This window comes from Indicator indicator, chromosome 1 (assembly GCF_027791375.1).
Source record: "Indicator indicator isolate 239-I01 chromosome 1, UM_Iind_1.1, whole genome shotgun sequence".
Classification (NCBI taxonomy): domain Eukaryota; kingdom Metazoa; phylum Chordata; class Aves; order Piciformes; family Indicatoridae; genus Indicator; species Indicator indicator.
In genome coordinates, this window is record NC_072010.1 from 69,411,225 (window position 1) to 69,424,163 (window position 12,939).

General features: G+C 41.2%; 1 protein-coding gene across 1 annotated transcript in view; it reads right to left on the bottom strand.

Annotated features, from left to right (window-relative positions):
* Positions 1-364: 364 nt before the first annotated feature.
* The window catches only part of SLC9A4 (solute carrier family 9 member A4), a 33,171-nt gene continuing 20,596 nt past the window's right edge, over positions 365-12,939 (bottom strand). The window contains exons 8-13 of the mRNA XM_054384360.1: positions 11,914-12,075; positions 6,763-6,859; positions 4,701-4,832; positions 3,840-3,927; positions 1,092-1,233; positions 365-530 (exon numbers count right to left, since the gene is read on the bottom strand). Of these exons, the coding sequence (XP_054240335.1) occupies positions 365-530; positions 1,092-1,233; positions 3,840-3,927; positions 4,701-4,832; positions 6,763-6,859; positions 11,914-12,075 (787 nt within the window). The remainder of the gene's footprint in view (positions 531-1,091; positions 1,234-3,839; positions 3,928-4,700; positions 4,833-6,762; positions 6,860-11,913; positions 12,076-12,939) is intronic.

Here is a 12,939-nt window from a genome sequence, read left to right on the forward strand (position 1 = left end):
TGTCTTTCAGTGTTTCTTCCTTCTGAATGTAGGCCATAGTGAAGAACAGAGGAAGGCAATATAAACTTCCATCCATAGCATCGCATGTGTCCAACTACATGTCCAAACCTTTACAAAGATACTGTTCCCCTCTTTCATGCAGTGTTTTGTTGGAAAGAAAGCTTAGTATAAACATAAGAATTTGAATCTTCTCCAGGCTACTAAGTATGCTATCAGTGTACCTTGATACAGTACTTGAAAGTGATACAAGAAGAAGTGCACTGGTCCCGGAAGGAAAATTGTGGTTTGGTTCATGTAAGAGCTTTATTTCTCTGGAACAGTGCACAAAGGACCCTAGGGATGAAACACTGCTCTTCTCTGCTCCTCATATGGCTAATGGCCTGGCTGGTGCCGTTGCTTCTGTCTCCTCTTCTGACTCATACCCCTCTACTTCTCCCACAGTGAACTGAGACTTTGGCATCAGAACTAGATTGTCTGCTTTGGTGAAATGATGCTGGTTGGTTGAATTTCCTCTGATGGATTGGGTGGACCTGCTCCTCTGTTCAAGTGTATCTTTGGAACCAGCTCTTCACAGAATCACAGAATGTTAGGGGTTGGAAGGGACCTCCAAAGATCATCAGGTCCAACACCCCTGCCAAAGCAGAATCACCTAGGGCAGGCCACACAGGAACACATCTATGTTGGTTTTGAAGTCTCCAGAGAAGGAGACTCCACAACCTCTCTGGGCAGCCTGTTCCAGTGCTCCATCACCTTCACAGTAAAGATGTTTCTCTTCATGTTGAGGTGGTACTTCCTGTGTTCTAGCTTATATACATTATTCCTTGTCCTATTACTAGGTGCCAATGAAAAGAGCCTGTCCCCTTCCTCTTGACACCAACCCCTCAAATATTTACAGACATTAATAAAATCCCCTCTCAGCCTTCTCTTCTCCAGACTAAACAGTCCCAGTTATGCCAGTCTTTCTTCATAGGAAGACTTCTGACTCATACCCCTCTACTTCTCCCATAGTGAATTGAGACTTTGGCATCAGAGCTAGAGTGTCTGCTCTGGTGAAACGATTCTGGTTGGTTGAATTTCCTCTTTGACCTGACAGATTGGGTGGGCCTGCTTGTCTGTCCAAGTGTACCATTGGAATCAGCTCCTCCTGGTGATGCTTTGCTTCCAGTGGATGCAGTCGAGGCCGGGATCTGGACATTACTGGAACTGCAGCATTAGAGCCACTTCTGTGGTGATCTGATGTATAATAGACAAATCATTCATATTTTGATGGAGAGAAAAGAGAAACACTATGTATTGTCACAGACAGCTAAAGCGTATTCAATAAAATACAGCATTACAGCTTTGGAGCCTAAAACTGAAGCATTTAAAATCATTGCTATAGAATAAGAGAGCAGTCAAGAACTAAAAATAACCCTAAATGTTTATTTTGATCCCAAAGCTGGTGTTTAAAAGATTTTATTGATCTTGCCTCTACCCTGAAACCTCAGTGAATAAGCACATTCAGCTATCTTTTAATGCATCACAGAGCTGCTCAATGCCTTCACAGTGCGAGAGTGCTCCTTTACATAGCTTGCTTTTTTTTTTCTTCAGATCCCACAAGTATACCCAGTACTGTGGTTGAAAAGCATTGTGAAATTCACAGCAGAAGACCAAAAACGTGACTAAGGCAAAAACTCTAGTGCCATTGAAAAATCAAGTTTACCAGCCACCTGTCATTAACAACTGGGAAGAAAACAGTTTCACCTGAAACCAGGAGTTTGACTCTAAGGCACTTTGATTATATTGGGTGTGTCAGACCTGCTCCTACTAGCTTTCTTTGCTACAAGTACACAACAAAAATTTGCCAGGGATAGGCCAATAACTGGTTTTCTCATTCTGTTGAGTTTTTAGAACACACTTTTTCACTTTCCTTAAATCCACCTGTAGTCTGGCTGTGCACTGGTAAATCCGTCAATTTAAGAAACAACTTGCAGCAAGCTAGGAGGTTTTGTGAGATAAACACAAAGGTCTATGAACAGCAAAATTAGACTCTATTCTGCTGCAGTTAAAGCACGTGTGTATTAGCTATAGCCACACAGTCAAAATTTATCAAGTTACCGCCACATAATAACTATTAAAGTATTTTGAGCTAATACTTCACAGTTGGCACAAAGTAAGAATGAGTGCACCAGCACTTACCTCTACCAAAGAGGGGCACAGATTTCTGTAATAGCAGAACCTGCTTCTTTCAGGTCATGTGGGCATACCACACCATAATCAAGGAAATAGAACAGGCTTTCTTAGACTTGAAGGGCTTCGGCCTAGCCCTTTGTGAGCATCACTACTACAAAGTATGAGTGATATGTACTATCAAAGAAATAATTCATTTGTATGAGTGGCAGAAAGAGCTGTTAAGATGGTTTAACGGTGGTCATTTCTGAATGCATGGTTATGACTTTCTGCACACGTCATGCAGAAAAGCTAAAACAAACTTGCTGGAGCATGCTTGTTCCAGGAGGGCTTCCAGGCACAGACAGAAGAGGTGGCATTTGTCTCTGTAAATGCATATGTGTATATATGAGGTTTTCATTCTAATTTCTGACCTACTGAGTATTTCCCTTCTCCGTGCAATTCATCTCATTCTTACAAAGTTTATGGAAGGACTTTAGGATGCTTCCTTCTGCTGCAGACATTTAAAGTGGTGTGAATGCTACACAATGGACCTAAGACAGGGCCACAAGCTGGACCAAGAAGTTTAATTATTTATATAGATCACAAGATAGGGCTCAAATTCATATCTGCTTATTAGTACAAATGTCCTTGCGTGGTCCATGGTCCAAGCTTTTTGTACAAAGAAAAAGATTAAAATGTTTGGTTTCAATGGCTAAACCAAATTCTGCCATAAATGAAAAGGAATTTTTCTAATGAACACAAATGCCTTTCAGATTCACATAAATAAACTTAGAAAGAAGTGAGGGAGATTACGTCAGGAGATTACAAATAGAGACAATGGTGAACATTCCAGTCTACTAAATTCCATGCTTCCTGTTAGCTGTTTTGCTGTGTTTTCTCAGGCAATTCTGTGTTGCTCCACCCTTAGCCTCTGACTTGTTCAAGTGTGAGGATGGCTACTAACCAGGCTGTATTCTGGACCCAGTACCAAAGAGACATGTTTGCATGTCTCTGTCCCTGTGTATGAGGCAAGGGGAGACCAGGAAAGACTGTCTGTCCATGGCCAGCTACTAAAGAAACCTCTACAGTGCATGAGTGGGGTAGAAGAGCATCTGTGCATGTGTGTCTGTGTGTAAGTCAGAGGACCAGCAGCTGCCATGGGACTGTGTCCCCAGCAGCTCATATGCCTGACTAACAGGCTATTGTCCTGATCAGTCAGAGAGTGGACCAGCATGAGGATCTCAGTGCTATTTGTGTGAATAGGAACACCTGCCCAGACTCACTACCAGCAAGGGTCTGAGGGCATGGAGCTGTGGCAGCTTTGCACCTCCACTGGGCTTATGGGTTCAGCAGCTCCTAATGAGTGCAGTGCTGCCGGGAACAGGTAATTTGCTTTCTTGGGCTTCCATGGATGCCCCCATGGCTAAGCCAAACCACAGGGTTCATAAGAATATTTGTGCAAGAGGGAAAAAGAGAAAACTGGGCGGAGCTGGAATGAGAGAGAAACTACTGCAGTAATGACCATATAAACAACACAGATAAAAAAGATAGGAGAGAAGGGCGTAGCTCATTTAAAGAGGCCAGGGACTTCCATGAGAGTATTCATTTAGTACTGTTAAATCCACTGAGCAACTGGCCAAGTTTCGTTTATTGCAGGAGCAGGATGCAGAATAAAGCACTTTCATTACCTGTAAAAGTAACATGCCTGGCTTTTCGTCTAGCATGCTGGCTGGGGCCCTGAGGCAAAGAGAGGTAGCGTACTTCTGTGCCACTAGCCTGTGTATGAGACAGAAATGTGGTCACTACTTGTGATCGCCTCTGCAGTTTGCACTTATTTGGTGGGACAATAAAGAAAGATAGTTATAAGCTTTTTCTGTTGTGCTTCTGCACCTTTACAGCCAAATTTAGAGAGATGTGAATAAGATTAATGCTTGGCTTGGATAGTTGACCTCAGGATCAGCTGCAGTGAAAATGTCTGTGTCTGATATAACAGGCTAAAGGGGTTTTTTTCACAGTCAGCAGAATAAATATATTCTTCTAAGATTCATTTTTTTCAACTTTAAATAAAATTAATATATCCAGCAAGAACTTATTTGTGTTCCTTAACTGTGATTATCTAATCTGGAATTGTCTATGCTATCCAATGCCTGTATTGGGTCAGACAAATCCTACTGATCAAGAGCTGAAAATATCAGTGCAAGGTGCCAAGAGCTTTGCAACAGGCCTTTTGTGAATCCACAAATTCACACAGCCATTAAAATACTATGTTTTGCACATGATAGAAGAATGCAAGTTTTGTTTTGTTTTGTTTTTTTCCACTACTTACAGCATAGTGGCTGATTTCTGACCAATGTATAGAGGTAGGGTATAAAAATATTCCTGTCCACATGCTAAATGAAGATCTTTCTTCTTAAGTGCTGCATGAGGACGTTGGGGAAAGTATCCATTTTAATTATTGAAAAAGCCAATAAAAATTGGTGTCGCTTTCCTTATTCACACAGAAGCAGAGGTATTTTTCACATGAATAGGAGTATACGTACAACAGGTACTGGTCTACCCCAAGGTAAGCTGTGTCCCTTCCTGCAACTCTGCCTCAGGCTGTGCTGCCGACGGATGAGAATTTCTTGGGCTTGTTTCTCATTCGTGTTGGCAGGCAGGTTGTGTCGGTTGTATGCTGGTGCCTGAAACAGAAATTGGACCCAGTTGATTCTCTTTGCACTTGCGACCGCCGAGAGGACATCTGCCTCAGCTCAGCCACTGACTCACCACAGCCGTCTTTGGTATCACATGGAAAAATACAGTATTCCATTAACCTCACTGCTGCAGGGCAAGATGGGAGGAAGCATGACGTCTCAGACTTCAAGGGCTATATTTTGATGTCATTTTTGATAGAATCATGGCTGCCCAGTGTTCTATAAAAAATACACTTGCTTACACAAGGCTGTTAACATCTCTGGGCTTGTCCTCCCTTTGTCAGCCCTGTTCTAATCACACAATTGGGAGTTACAGATCCAAGGCAGATCCCAAGGAAGAGACAGCTGGTTAACCCACCTCAGAGCCTTGTTGCAAATATTACTGAGCCAGGAGCATATTGCAGATGTGCCCAGGAGCAAAAGGCTATGTTAAACAAAGTACATGTCCAGAATGAGATGCGCAGTTGAGTTTCCTTTCCATAGAGAGACAAACAGCACCTTCATACTGCCCTAAAAATTGCATTTTTTAGGACAAGCATTTTAATTTATTGCACATATCTTAAAGAGAAAACGTCACTTAAGTTTATAAATCCCTTTTAAAAACAGACCCTAATCTCACTTTCAAAGTTGGCCTAGCGAGCCAGACCTTCAAAGATGAAAGTGAAGTATTAGAAGAGGCTTTAATTTACCAATCTTTCATTTCCAAAAGCACACAGTTCTCAGCATGGCATAGGAAGTGACTGGCACAAACAGTCATTACTGTAATTGATTTTGAAGACAGAGAGTTCATTTCAGTAATCTAAGAGGCAGCCATATATATGCAAATTGCTACCAGTAAGATAAGAAATTAATATCATAAGGATAATTGGCCATGGCAAATCAAACAATATTAGGAATGAATATCATATTAATAATGACACATTTAAATCAGGAAGGCCTAGCACTTTCTAGCAAACATGTGTTACACAAGTTAGCCCCATTTATCTGCATAATTTCAAGGTTACTATAACGTATCCTCTACCATGTATTGCTGAGGAGAACACTCAGTTGTATATTCTGGCCCAAGAATCAGATAAAGTAGATATTATACAGTGGGCTGCATCAGAATCAGGACAGATTTCTACAAAACAAATCCCTGTTGAGGTATTATCACCCCTATTTTAGGGGGAAACATCACAAATGGGTAAAGTGAACAGCCAGAGGAGGTGGAATATTTTTTTTTCCTTTTTCCTCCTGTGGCAAAGGTGAAGTATTGCTCCCACGCAGACACAGGATTTACCAGCCTGACTCTCAGCTGACTTTGGGCTATGCAATGTTTACCGCCACTGATCCGCCCACTTCCACAGGGGAGTTTCGCTTCTGCTGGCAACCTGCCAGCCTGCTGCTCCTGCGAGGTCCTGTACCCGTCCCCGGGTGCCGAGTAGTTGCCTGCCCAGCGTCAGTTGCTCCGGGCTGCTGCAGCAGCTCACAGGCCACCCAGACACCATTCGCCTTGTGGGCTCTGCGTGCCCCCAGGCAGAGGGCCTGGCACCCCGAACTCCCCAAGGGATATTCAGCAGGCTCAGGAAGGTGCTGGCGTGTCACAGGTAGCTGTGCTGCAGGGGAAGCCTGACCTCTACAGCTCAGTCACAGAATTTCCCGGCTTTTACTGCTGCCATCAGGGTGAAAAGCTGCTGGGGGGAAAGTGCTTTCATTTTTTTCACCCAGGAGTGTGCCCCAAGAAAAGCCTCCTTCCCTGCCTTCCTGTCCCCACACAGCTCCTGAGCCAGAGTGGCTGAAACCTCCGGGTCCACGTTTCCCAACAACGTGACCCCCAGGGCTGGTCCCAGTACTACCACCCAACGTGGCTATGATATCAGAAGGACAAATAAGAGCTTTCAATCTGCAAATAGCATGTAACAGCAGATCACTTACGCACCCTCTGTCGCACTTGATATAGATTATGTGCCAGGACATCTCTCATGGACTCCACCTCTGCGGGGGAGAGCCTATGCACACGTCGATTTCTACCTCCCCTGTAAATAAAAGATAACTTTAAATATTATGAGTTGTTTAAATTCTATTGCCATAAAATGATGCATGAACTATTTTTAGTGCTAGGACAGAAGGCTATGAAGAGGCTTTCAGTGACCAAGTAACACCACACAATCATGCAAAGATTAATAAAAAAAACAAAAGAATTTGCTCTTTACCAGGTTTTGCTGATATACTGGGTAATTAGAATAGACCCTAAACCATCATACATCTGGCTGCAGAAACTCATTTTCTTTCTCAAAGCTTCATAATGAAGTTCTTATTTAAGGTTAAGAGTTGGCAACTACCAGCTGCATGTTCAGGAAGGCACTGCGAGGTTCTTTCTCCAGCTGAATACATCCTTCAACACAGTCTAGCATTCTCTGCCATGTGGTCTTACTGGTTTTAACTTCTATGAGAATGTGCAGCAAATCCTTAGGAGTTAAAGCACATGCCAATGAAGAAGTGGAAGAGACCTCCCCTGTTTCCTCACCTGTGGTCAGGAGAATGTACAGGGTTTCCTTGCTACTAAGCCTGTTTGTTCATAAAATGAAAGAACTCCGTTAAAGATCATCATCTTTTTGTTTTTAATAAACTGTGACAAGCAGCCCACAGTCACTTGTAGCTGCCTGGCTTTTTCATTAGCAAAACAATGGAGGAAGGCTGCTGTGAAATGTTGACTAGTTTTGCTAAATCAGTCTGTCCGTGTGAGAGTTGGCTGTTGGCAGAATTCCCAAGAAAAGAAAGGGAAATAGATAGTGATCACCCAGGATGAATCAGTCTGAATTAATCTTGTTTCTGTATTTTTCCTTTCTCCGATTTGTTTCCTTGCTAAATGATGTCCTTAAAGTGTTGTCTGCAGATTGTACAAATAAAGAATGGATTATATTCAATGCACAGTATTGCCAAAGCTTTGTGTGCATTTATTTTGTATTCCCTCTAAAATAAATTTAAGATTTTTAATGGCAAAGTCAGGTGGATCCAAGCTAAAATGCTGTAAACATTAGAAAAATGTTGGAATTTGTAATTGCAGGTAGTTTAACAAGGTTACCACTGTTTTGTGCTATAATCAAACATGAACATCTTGAAAACTTGTAGGTCCATCATGAGCTGCCTGGATTCTATGTTTTAATGCCTCTTACCAACAAGCAGATAGTGAGTACTGGTGGCTTGACCCTGTCCAAACTCCCTCGAATGCAAGAACTAATTCCTGATATATTTCAGTGTTTCAGAATGTGTTTTCATTCTGCATCAGGCCAAAGCTGAGATCTACCAAAAATTTCATGAAGTAAAAAGAAAGGGATAAATTAACAATAGGTTAAGGTGTAGTGTTAGATTAGCACTGGAGTAACCAATAAGTTAAAGGATCTCACTGAGGTATGAGAGGCCTGTGAGTCTACCACTCAGCTATAGGCAAGCCAGAGTGACAGAAAAGGACTCCCTTTCTGGATTTGACCAGAAATGTTTTCCTGGCCCTGATGAATCCTTCTCAACAAATGTTTAATCAGCATTCATCAATTCTCAGCAACAGCAACAACAAGAAAGCTAAGTATTTGCCAGCAGGGAAAGAAGACCATCATCATCACCCAATTCCAGACCAGGTGGGTGAGTTCAGTGGTCGGTTGTTTTCTCACTTGCCTTCAGATCTCAGGGATAACATTGAGAGGATCCAGGGATGCCACCAAGTTTCCAGGCTTAGGTGTAACATACCTTTACTCTGTACTGGATCTGTCACGTTGTAGGCTGTGGGACAGTCCATGTATGCTACTTTCAACAGCAAGGAAACCAGTTTCCTCACTGTCAGCAGCCCCTACCTGCTGTCCCTTTGGACAACAAAGAGACCTTAGGTACATATGGGAAAGCAAACACAAACACAGAACCTGGGCATTAATGGCAATCTAGCCTGTTAATGAGTAGTTGTCTATAAGATGCAGGCTTGGCTTATTTGTGCAATGCAAATTGAACTGCTATAGCTGATGCAAGTGGGTTGACATCATAGGGAATAACTTCATCCTGATCCACGCTTCACTGAGTATCTCTACAGTGTCTATCGTACAGTCTGCAATAAATAAGGGAAAGCAGAACTCAAATCATCTTTTTCTTTTTCCAGTCACATACCTGAGCCCATCCACCTACCAGTACACAAGTGGTCAGTTTTAAGTAATTTCAATTTAAATTTTGCTCTTAAAGTGACTTAAATAGAAAAAAATAAAATTCCTTAAATTTCAGCTGAACTTGAATAGCAAGAGAACAAGCAGTGTGAAGACAGTCTATATGGGTATGGAGCATAAATAAAAAATGTGCATTCTTTTCATGGAATTAGATATTAACATACCCAACTGACAAAAATGCACAGATATGGTAATAAGGAACAGATTACTTTTACATTTTGCAATACAGAACACATTTTTAAAAAGAAGTTTCAAAAAAAAAAAAAAAGAAAGTAAGTTTTGTATGTTGCCAAACAAATAAAGCAATCCTTACTGAAACTATTTCTTTGTTCTTATTGAATCTTCCAGAATGTTATAACAAAGCACAACACAGGAGATGTATTTTGTGAAGAAAAGACTGAAATTATAATAATGCCATGAAAACTGACTGTCTTTCTGTATTGAGTGCCATGACAGTATCTCTTTCTTCTGTAGACATGGAGATAGTTCATATATGGAGGAAATAAAATGCCTTCTACAAACCTTGTAAGAGTATTTTTTATATATTACATTGAAAATTTTGGACTTTGTGAACTCTACACCAATCATTCATTAGGCATAGCTCTTGCACAGCTGCACCACCATAAATGTCAACAAGGCACTTGATTCTGATCTGTACTGCACTGATACATTCTAAGATTTGCCAAAGTCAGTATTGCAGTAACACAAAGCCAGCTTTAAGTAAGCTCAGCATCAAACCATATCTCTCTATTTGTTATATTTCCTCCAAAAAGCAGCCATACAAACACAGTTTTGATAATACCTGCTTGACTCTGTTTTTGCCATTTATAATCCTTATTTCTAAGGCATATATTCTCAAAAATTTCATAATAAAGATGCACTATATTGATCCTAATGTAGAATATTTTTCAATCTAAATTCTCAGCTCATAAGAGAATTTCTGAACTATGATGAAGCAATTTGTCTTCTTTTCTCTTTCCATTAGGAAAAGAAGTAGAACGTGGTTTGATTGCCGTAGATGGTCCACCAGCCTTGCACATTTTCTCTTGGCTCAGAACAGCAAAGAGAGTACAGCAGACAGAAAGGAGCCTAACAGACACACAGTCATTTTTAATATCACCCATTCAGCAAAAAAATGATTTAGAAAGTAAAAGGCTAGGTCTTATAGTGAATGCTGACATAAGTTTCAAGAAAGCCAATGAATCTTGACATGAGTAAATTGAAGTTTCAGGAGAAATTTTAATTTAGTATCTACTTGGTATTTGGGCTTTTGGTGTCAGTTTAGGTGATCTTTAGATGATTTGGTATCAGTTTAGATGATCATTCAAAAAAAAAAAAAACGAAAATATGCTTGGTTCTGCTAGAGGCTGATGCAAAATGGAGAGGTTGAAGGATGCATCAGCAAAGAGCAGGTAGTGGCAGCAACAGTGGCCAGTGGAAGCCCAGGAAGGGTTTGTGGGCATTAAGTGCCCGGACACTATGTTGGAAGGTGAGGATAAATACATGCACAGCAGTTAAAGTATACAGGAATGAAGATTTGTACAGACTTCCCTTCAAGAGGGTAGTTTCCTCAGTGATGGCCCTGGAGATCCCAGCAGTTCTCCCCTGGACTGTTTGATGTCAAGTTGCATTACTATTTCATGATTATAGAATTATAGAATCACAGAACGGTGTGGGTTGAATGGGACATTCAAAAGTCATCTGATCAAGCTCACCCTGCAATGAGCAGGGACATCTTCAGCTAGATCAGGTTGCTCATAGTCCCATCCAAACTGACCTTGAATGTTTCTAGGGATGGAGTTTCAAACACCTCTCTGGGCAACCTGTTCCAGTGTTTCCCCACCCTCACCATAAGAAATTTCTTCCTTGTATCTAGTTGGAATCTACAATCATTTCATTTAGTTACCCCTTGTCCTACTGCCACAGGGCCTAAAGTGTCTGTCCGCACCTTTCATATAAGGCCCCTTTAACTATCGAAAGGCTGCGATAAGGTCTCTTCGGAACCTGCTCTTCTCCAGATCAAACAACTCCAACACTCTCAGCCTGGCCTCACAGGAAAGGTGCTGTATCATTAAGATAATTTTTGTGGCCTTCCTCTGGACAGGTCCATATCTTTCCTCTGCTGAAGGCTTCAGAGCTGGATACAATAATTCCTGTGGGGTTGCACCAGAGGGGAGCAGAATAGCGGAATCACCTCCCTTGACCTGCTGGCCCTGTTGCTTTTGATGCAGCCCAGGATACAATTGACATTCCAGACTGCAAGCGCACATTGACAGCTCATGTCCAGCTTTTCATCTATCAGTATCCCCAGGCATATCTCTGCAAGGCTGCTTTCAGTGTTTAGTTGGACAAATTTACAGAACTACCAAAAATGCAGCAAAATAGTTTGAGGGACTGCAGACTGCAGTAGCAAAAAACTGCAAATGCTACAAGGAAGTCTGCTCTCAGTAAAGATCTGTAATTGGGATAGTGCAGTCAAGACTTGTACTCTAAGCTCTCCTGCAGGTGTTTCAGCACTTAGCAGTGATAAGCAAAACACACTGGCCAACTAAGTGATGAGTATGACCACGTTGAACCACTGTTGTGATTTAAAGGAGCCAGAGCGGCTACTGCATCTGACTCATGATTCCTCCTCAGAAGTGCTCATCATTGAAGAGAACCAGGGAAAATGGCGCTGGTTTTAATTTTCACTTTGTGAACAAAGAGCCAAAGTGCAAATACGATGAACACCAAGTTGCCAACACAAACCAGCAACTTCTCTTTTAAAATCTGTCTCTTCTTTCTTACATTTCTATTGAAATTATAAAATCCCTTGGTTATTTGCTCTTTTGTATCCCTTTCCTTTATGTCTCTACTCTACAAAGGGTCAGAAAGTCAATACTCACTGTAAAGAAGCTGTGGATGATTTTGAAACTTTCATGCTACTCTCAGCCATCTCGATGGCCAGTTTAATCTCCATCTTTTTGTACAATGACACAAGGCTGGATTTGGGATGGTGTTCCCGAATTAAGATTTTCTTCAAATACTTATTGTCAAACTTTTTAAATCTGGAAAAGAGATATTAACAGTGCAAAACAAAAAAAAAAAAAGTGTTTATTTCTGTGGTACAAACTGATTTTCATTCAAGTGCACACATATAAAATTCAGTAGAGGAAACTGAATCCAAATTGGAGGCACCTGTGGACTCCTGAAGGCCTGGTGAGTAAAGACCTTTAAGGGGGCATTTGGCATGGTCTACTGGTCCACAGAGATTGCAAAGCCCACCAGACAAAAGAAAGAAACAAGCTGCAATCAGAGCAAAAGAGAGGGTTGGGTGTGTGTTTGCATATAACTCTGCCACATTTGTCAGAAAAGAATATGGCCAGTCTCCATGCTTTTGTACAAATGGTGTATTCTAGTGGGGCATAACAGCAGCAGCTGCTTTTACAGTAATCCCGGCCTATTCAGCCAGACACCAATGAGGCTCTAAATGGCCCAGCAGTTACAGTAGTTTGGGACCATTATGTTGCTGATAATTTTGAATCCTGACAATTAGAGCAGAGAAAATACATTTCTTTGTGTTCTGAATAACAGGGAGATTGAATGGACCACAAAATACTATGTGCTTGTATACTGCAGATTGGAAAATATTGCTAATGTGTGTCATAATTTGAATGTGAATGTCTGTTCACACTTTGGAACAGGTATGTGCTTCAGGCAGATGTTTAGCAGAACAGCAGATCTTCTTATATGTTTCTTCCAAAGGAGCAGTTTACCACAGCAAGGTAATGTGCTTCACAATGCTAGTAAAAGCACTACAGTTTGGACATTTTTTTCTTAACAAAGCCTAATTTTTGTATATTAATAGCAGAAAAAGGCACACAAATGTTTCCATTGGGATTATAACTCTTTATGTTTTTCTGTGTAACAGA